At 61.4% G+C, this 7,770-nt stretch overlaps 1 protein-coding gene across 1 annotated transcript in view; it reads right to left on the minus strand.

Moving 5' to 3' along the window:
• IFT122 (intraflagellar transport 122) overlaps positions 1–7,770 on the minus strand; it is a 68,520-nt gene that overhangs the window by 2,005 nt on the left and 58,745 nt on the right. The window contains exons 23-28 of the mRNA XM_010862450.1: positions 7,690–7,770; positions 6,637–6,731; positions 4,070–4,170; positions 2,020–2,185; positions 980–1,091; positions 382–507 (exon numbers count right to left, since the gene is read on the minus strand). Of these exons, the coding sequence (XP_010860752.1) occupies positions 382–507; positions 980–1,091; positions 2,020–2,185; positions 4,070–4,170; positions 6,637–6,731; positions 7,690–7,770 (681 nt within the window). The remainder of the gene's footprint in view (positions 1–381; positions 508–979; positions 1,092–2,019; positions 2,186–4,069; positions 4,171–6,636; positions 6,732–7,689) is intronic.

The following is a 7,770-nucleotide window of genomic DNA, read 5'->3' on the forward strand; positions in this document are numbered from 1 at the left end:
ACCCCGGGCCCAGCCAGTCGGGACTGGAGGTGCCCAGGGAGCCGCCCCCTCAGCCAGACCCCCGTCCCCTGGGGAAGGGAGGCTGCAGGTGCCAAGTCAGCGTGGGCCGTGCCCCACAGCAGCCACACCCCAGCCTCATGGGCGGGCGCGGGCGCATGGACGCAGTTCCTACCTCCTGTCCTCCCTGCCCCTGTGGCAGCTCTGCACCCTGGGCCGGCGCCCCGCCTGGCTCTGGCCCCAAGCCTGCTGCCGTGGGAGCCTCTCCAGTGCGCAGAGTGGCCCGCCCTCACCTCGCCTGGCCCAGCGGGCCCCCAAGGCCCCCCTGCCTCCAGGCCGGTGCCCAGTGGACACACACACGGGTCCGGCCAGCACCCAGGATACTGTTGCTCGTGATCTCTTGCCACTTGTTCTCCCGCTTGAGTCTTGGCGCCTCCAGGTCAATGAGGGAGACGGCTTCTTCGTCTGTGATCCCCTCCTCCAGGTAGAATTCAACCAGGTGCAGCACCTCTGCAGACACAGGCAAGGGAGGGGCTGGGAGGCTGTCAGAGGCAGCGCTGGGGGGCAAGGAGGGGGGTCCCAGAGCTCCTTCCCGCCCAGTACAGGTCTCGCTGAAAGCTGGCAGGGTGGCATGGGGAAGCAGGCGTATGTGGGCAAGGGGCTCCTCTGCAGGGGAAGAGAGGCCTCTTCCTGGCTCCTGGAAAGGGGCCTCTAATCCCCATCCATGTGGAAGGAGCTGGGCCTTGAGAGCCACGTCAGCAGCCCGGATCAAGGGCCCCTCTGCCCAGGGAATTTCGTCAGACAGAGCAGCACTCTGGGCTCTGAGGGGTCTGGGCAGCACTGGCCCTGCCTCTGGGAACCCTGAGTGACCCTATGTGTCAGGGGGGTAGGGGTGGGGGTCTCACTGTCCCCACTTTGTCCAAATGAGGACACAGGCCGCGCCGTCCGCAGGCCAGCCGCCCCGCCTGCCCGCCGCGCTCACCGTAGGAAGAGGCGGAGAAGACGAAGGGCTGGCGGCAGTTGATGCAGACGTTGCCCAGGGTGTTGAGCAGCGGGTTGTTGGTGGAGCAGCGGTAGCACAAGGGCACCAGCTCCTGCAGAACAGAGCGCGGCCGCTGAGGGCCCTGCGGGGGTGCAGGCGCAGCCCCGGCTCCTTGCCTGGGCTCTGGCTCCAGCCTCCTGGGGCCTGGTGGCCGAGAGGAGAGGCCACCTGGGTGGGTGGGGCAGGGGCTCTGCACAGGGATGAAGCAGGGTAAGTAAGGGCCCACAGAGACTGCAGAGGCCCGGCTCCTGGGGCCTGCTGCCCGGGACACCCCCTTCCCAGGCGGGGCTCAGCAGTTGCGGCTCTTCCGGCAGGGATGACACTGGCCACAGCCACCACTGCCCAGCCAGCCACTGTGCTCCACGGGTTGTGCCAAGCACGTGACCCACTTCAGCCTCATTCCTCCTCACAGCCTCCTGCAGGAACGCTGTTGCACACATCCCCGTGTGACAGACGTGGAGACTGAGGCTCAGGAAGACTGAGACACAACTGGGAAATGGGGCAGCTGGGATCTGAACTTAGATCTGTCCGATGCCAAGTCTCTGCTCTGAGCTTGAAGGAGGCGACTGTGGAGGAGACGGTGGCTGGTTGGGCTGGGGGAAGACAGGCTGGGGCACAGACGGAGCTGCAGACACTCGGCGTGGATCTGAAGGTGAGTGATAACCTGCCTCCAGAAGCGGGGACTAGACCAGGGGCTCCTAGGATGAGGCCCAGGCAGAGACACTGGGCCCTGGGCCTGGGCAGAGCAGACCTGGAGCCCCAGGACGGCTGGGAAGCAAGTGGGCAGGGCTGTGGGGGTCCGGGGGCTGTGATAAACAGAGGAGGCAGACAGGGAAGGGCAGAAAGAGCTGGCACAACAGGGCTCAGACAGGGGAGGGGGTGCTGAGCCCCAGGAGCATAGCAGCCATCTTTCAGTTGAACGCAGGCCGGGCACAGAGGTGTCAGGACAGGCCTCCTGCCCGAGGGGCCAGGGCCCTCACCTCACTGTCATGGAAGGGCTTGGAGCGGATAGTCAGGCTGCCCAGTTCGATGGACTTCTGGAAACGGGCGGGGATCTGCAGGCCCTGCAGCTTGTCGTAGGCGTGCCGGGCCAGCTTGTAGGCGCCCAGGGCCTTGCTCTGTTTGGCCAGGGTGAAGAGTGTGTTCCTGCCGATGACGAGGTTAAGGACGACAGAGGCCACAGCAGGCCCGAGTGCTAGCACTGCCCACCTCTGGAGCGAGCCCCGAGCTGGAATGCAGCTTGTGCGCGTGCCAGGAGGGCATGGGAAGGAGCCTGAGGACTGCTTTGCTCATCTGTGGGAGGTAAGTGAATTTCTCGGATATCAAGACCCAGAGATTTTTCCAGAGATACAGACAGCGTCGTCTGCATTAATATTTTAACCTTGCTTAGGTTTTCTGGGCCTGCTGATGGCTCATCTTGGACCCTGGCTGGGCCAAAACGGTTCTCCCTGCCTCAGCCAGCCTGCCAGCTAGCCCCTAGATTGCCTGGCACCTAGTGCCACCCGCTCCAGCCCCACCAGGAGGAGCCTGATCCCCAGTGCAGAACTCTTCTGCCTGTGCTTCACCGAGGCCACGGCAAGCTCCAGGCTCACCTCCCCGGCTCTGGGGCCCTTCTCTGAGCTCCTAGTCTGGGGCTGATGGGCTTTCGTGCTCCACCTCAGGTCACCTCAAATGCTGGCTGTGCCCAGGCCCGGTCTGCCCTTCCTCCCCTCACCCTGACCCTGAATGCCCTTCCCCACTGCCCCCTGCCAAGCCTCAGCTAAGCGAGGCCCATGTCCCTCCTCCAAGCCATCCTTCCCCGACGTTCCTGCTGCCTACTGCCCACCCCAACCCCGCGGCCCCTTCCACAGTCATCATATGGAGACGAGTTTCCTTGCCTGCGTCTCCCCTGTCCTCCCCGGAGTCAGGGGCCATGTCAAGAGCTGTTTCCACGTCCCCAGTGGACGTGAGGGTGAAGCTCAGGGCAGGGTTCAGTCAGACTCTGCCGACCTGGACAGAACTTGCTGCAGGGGCTGTGTGCAGGGTCCGAGGCCCCATGATGGGGGCAGCTTCCCCCAAAATGTAAAGGATGGGCCTGACCCCTTCAGAGAGGCTGGTTCTCACCAACTGGCAGCTCTGAGCCCTTCCCTTGGAGGGTCTGTGATTCACGGGAAGGCAGGGCAGAGGCTTAGCAGAGGCTGAGAGATAGTGACGTCCCCTCCTTCAGAAGGGGACAGGGGCTTCTTGTGACTTCTGTCCCGTTCAGGACCTTCAGGATTGGGGATTATTTCCTCGTAGTCTCTGGCACCACACGCCCTCAGGCTCCTCCGTGGCCCTCACCAGCAGCCAGAGGAGGACAGGCCGGCTCCTGGGCAGGCCGTGAGGCTGCTGCCCCCTGAGCCCGGCTCCCAGGCAGGGGGCTTCAGCTCCTCCCTTCCCTCACCTCAATTCCCTCCAGCCCCTTCTGTGCACTGGGTGTTCCCCTGGAACATCTACTCAGGCCTCCCCTGGTTACCTCGGCCTACAGGACAGATGTCGCCTCCTCCAGGCAGCCTTCCCTGACTTTGACCCCAGCCTTCACCCTTGCACACTGCAGCCGTCCCAATGAACAAGGCCCTGACACTCGTCGTCTCCCCTGACTGACGGTAGCTTGTCACCTGCTACCGGCTGTGCGCTGGGGACGCAGCAGGTGCTCATCCACCTGGGCTGAACAAAGCTCTGCCCGCCCCCAGGCCCCCAGCTCAGAGGCCCGGCGCTTCCTACGTTCCAGTCGCACGCTCCTCTGGGGGTTATGGAAGGCCCGCACAGTGTGTTGGCCAGAGACCCTCTGCCAGGCCCAAAGAGCCCTGAAAACTACCCCTCCCCTGGCGTTGGCCTGAGCCTCCCTGGCTGAGCCTCGCCTTTAGCAGCAGCACGGCGAGCTCTCTCCCTCCGTCCGTCCCCAAGGGCTGCTGGATAGAGAGGGCAGCCTCTGCCAGCAGAGTGCTCTGGAAGAACTCCTGGGGCCATCAGACAGGAGGGGCGGGACAGAGGGCTGTGAGCGAAGGATACACTTTGGAGATGCCCAGGGGGGTGTCCTTGGTCAGGCTGTGCAGCAGGAACCTGGAGATGTTGAAGAGCGTCTCGGGAAGGTGGAAGCTGAATGGCTCCTCCTGCCGTGAGGAAAGCACACAGAACTGAATCTCTCAGCCGAGCCGCTGCTGGGCCGGGTGAGAGGCAGACGCCGGGCACTCGGAGTGACTTCAACAGAAGAGCGATTGCCCAGGGAGCACCTGCCGTGCGTGTGCCGGGTGCCTGCGGCCACACTTGTGTGGTCCCCAGCCCAGCCCGGCGAGGGAAGCACCTTCACCCTCATGGTAGTAAGGGCAAAACCGACGCCCCAGACACCGTCTGCCCACGACACCTGCATGGGGCAGGGGTTCAAACTCACTGAAAGTGTTTCTCTGAAGCTCATTGCCTCTGGGGTGGCTAATGATTCCTTCTCCCTGAGCTCAAGTTGTTGTCAATTAGCTCTAAAAGGGGAGACCTTTAGGCAATTTGAGACGTGACCTCCATACAAGCATCTCCTTAAACGGAGGCACTTAACCCTTTGTAGCCTGAGAGCGCAGGCCTCCTCTCTGACGTCCAGCAGCAGTCTGATGGTAATGCCCACATACGTGCCAGGCACTGGGGTCCCTGCTGCATGCCTCTGCCCCCGTGCCCGGCACAGACCCTTCCATCAGACAGGCGCTCAACACCCATGAGTTGAATGCACAGGTCTTCTGCACCGAGAGGCCGCCAGAAGCTCCACACACAGCCTACAGGGGATGCTCCACCGGGAGGGGTCTATAAGAGGTTAAGAGATCCCTGTTTTGAAGGACGCTGGCACGCTGCTCCAGATGACAAGATGAAAGCAGGCCAGCTTCCCCTGGCAGCGAGCACTCAGTGGTAATAAACTGACATTTCCTCAAGGGCCCTGCTGGGCCATACTCAGCGCTGAGCCACCAGGACTCGGGCCCTAATTGGTCTCGATCCACGAGGACTCGCTTTACGCCACTTCTCTGGTCCAGAGCCCAGCCTTCGCTCCTTAGTTCTCACTTAAATTTCTACAGCCTGTCAGCTCCAAGAAAACTTGAGCCTGCATCCTCTCCTGGGTGAGAGCCAGGGAGAGGCCTGCCTCTGGTTTTACCACACGAGGTGTGGGAGCTCAGAAGTGTCCCAGGGAGAGGAGAGAGGGGGCTCCCCTGGGAAAGGCACCACCACCTCCACACCAGAGCTGCTTTGCCCGGCCGGACACCAAACCCCGAGACACCAGCCGCTCTGGGCCTGCACTCACGCTGGGGCCTCTGCCAGGAGCGGCCGTCCTCCGCCCCCTCGTCACCTGCCCCTGTCCTACTCATCTCCCACCTCCTGGCTTGGGGGCCACCTCCTCCAGGAAGTCTTTTTAGTCCTCTAAGCACGTCCTGTGAAGGAACTAAAATGCAACTGCTTGTTTCTAGGCTGATGGAAGGCTGGCGTAAGGCCTCCGCACGGGGCAGCGGCAAGAGCCGACGCTCACCCAGGGTCCCCCTTTCAAGTGCCCCCAAGTGTCAACTCACTGGATCCTCACCATCAGGTAGGCACTGTTATGACCCTCGGCTTTCAGAGGTGGGAGCTGAAGCACAGAGGGGAGTAAACGACCTGCCCAAGGTCACACGCGGAGCTGGTGCCTGAGGCTAGCGGCCCGTCCTCTTTAACTCCGCGGATGGGGGTGGGGGCGGGGGCTGCTAAGTACACAGGCTCCAAGTCAGGCTGCTGTCTGGGTTCAAGTCCTGGCTCTCCTACTTACTAGCTGTGTGATCTCTCTGTCCAGCACCTCAGTTTTCTCATCTGTAAAATGGGATGGCAGTATGTACCTCACAGCATAGTTGAAAGGCTGATACAACGAAGCCCTCAGCACACTGCCTGGTATGCAGTAAGCACTCAGTAAGGGTCGTCTAGTGTTACTGCCCTCTGACTTATCAGCACGGGGTACCCTCACACTGCTGAGTAACTGAGGATAAGCAAGCAAGGAAGCTGAGGACAATCTGTCACCTGTACCCCACCATCAGGAGGCAGATTTAAAACAGCTTAAACAAAGGATTTGGGAGTAACTATTAAGAGCTATTTGGGTCTCTGGAGATCAAGCCAACACTCTCCTTTATAAAGAAGGAAACTGAGGGTCAGAAAGGGGAAGTGAATTGCTCAAGGTCACACAGATGGTCAGTGGCAGGGCCAGGGAGAGGCCTTGGGCCTTTGGTTAGCGCTGGACCTTCAACTGACTAGAAGACAGGGGCCCCTGGAACATCCCCCACCGGTCATTTAGAGAGACAGCCCTCTGAGTGGCGAAGCCAGAGTCCGCCTGAGTCATCCGAACCTGAAGCAAGTGACCAGAAGGCCCCTCCAGCTCCGGCTGGCTGATTCTGAAGCCCACACGCTGCACGTCAAACAAGCCAACAATCAAGGAAAATCAAAGTTCCAACCTGTCTCCCAGGGAGACCAGACTTCTCCGCGGGCCGACACGCCCTGTGGGTGGGTTTCTGCTCCACCCAGAGGTCTGCTGCTCTGTGAGACGTGCCCAGGCCCCCCCGCCTGGCAGGCAGTGCCCCGGCCCACCTTACCACGTATCGGTGGATGACGTGGTAGCCGTGGTACAGCTCGGCCAGGTGCTGGAAGTGGTGGAACTTGCTGAGCATCACTTCCTTCTGGGCAGGATCTGTGGGGAATGGGGAGAGGGCCTGTCAGCCTGGGCCAGTTCCCCTGACACCGGGCCCCCCACCCCAAGCCAGGACAATGGGGAAGGCGCTCTGCTGTCCCGAGGCAGCAGAGTCCCTGGGGCAGGGCTGGCGTGGGGAGAGGCTGATCACCAGCACCCAGATGGGCCAGGGGCCCCTGGCAGGGAGGGTGGGCGCACATCAGGAGTGTTCACACTCACCTCACACCTTTTCCCTCCCCGTCCTTCCTCCTCGAAGCCCACACCCCTGGCCAGAACAGAAACTGCCCCCTCACACCAGGGCTTGACAGTTTTCTAACTCTACCCGTGGCTCTGGGCAGTCATGTGGGAAGCACAGCGGGTCGCCCCTGCTCCACAGACGGTGGGCAGCACTGGGGAGGGACTGTGCCTCGCCACGAGTCCCCTGGCGGCTCCCATGCCAGTGTCCCTCATCGCCCGCAGGCGGGCCTTGGCCAGGGGGACAGCATCTCCCTGCCCTGTCCGCTTCCAGAAGGCCCACGGCGCATCACGGGAAGTCTCGTGAAGGAAATCAACACCAAAACTATCCGCTATCCCGCCTGGGACGAGTGAGAATCCGGAGTGTGCACCTAAAACGTGATCTCTTCACCTTTTCATTTAATTCAATTTTTTTTAAGCCAGTGCTCAGCTGGCTCCAGTTATGGGCTCTCAGGTAGTCGGGGAGAGACATCTTCTGAACTAGCAACGCAGGCCCAGACCTCCCAACTGTAACCCCGGCATGGCCCTCATACCATCCTGAAACTGAGGGGCAAACTGGGAAGAGATGCCACGCGAGATTACGCTGCTGCAAGACAGGGCTATGGACAATACACCCAATAAACAAGCCCAGGGCTTTAATTAAAGCCTCCCAGCTCTTCCGATGTTTATCTTGGTGCCAGAGCGGGGCTGGGGAAAACAAGGGGCCAGGCTGATGCCTGCTTACCTTGAGCTATATCGAGGCACTGCATGGACAGCATCCAGTAATAATAGGCGGCGTCACTAAACCTGCTCTCGACCACGGCAT

The sequence above is a fragment of the Bison bison genome, unplaced genomic scaffold (assembly GCF_000754665.1).
Source record: "Bison bison bison isolate TAMUID 2011002044 unplaced genomic scaffold, Bison_UMD1.0 scf7180017864482, whole genome shotgun sequence".
NCBI classification, from domain to species: Eukaryota; Metazoa; Chordata; class Mammalia; order Artiodactyla; family Bovidae; genus Bison; species Bison bison.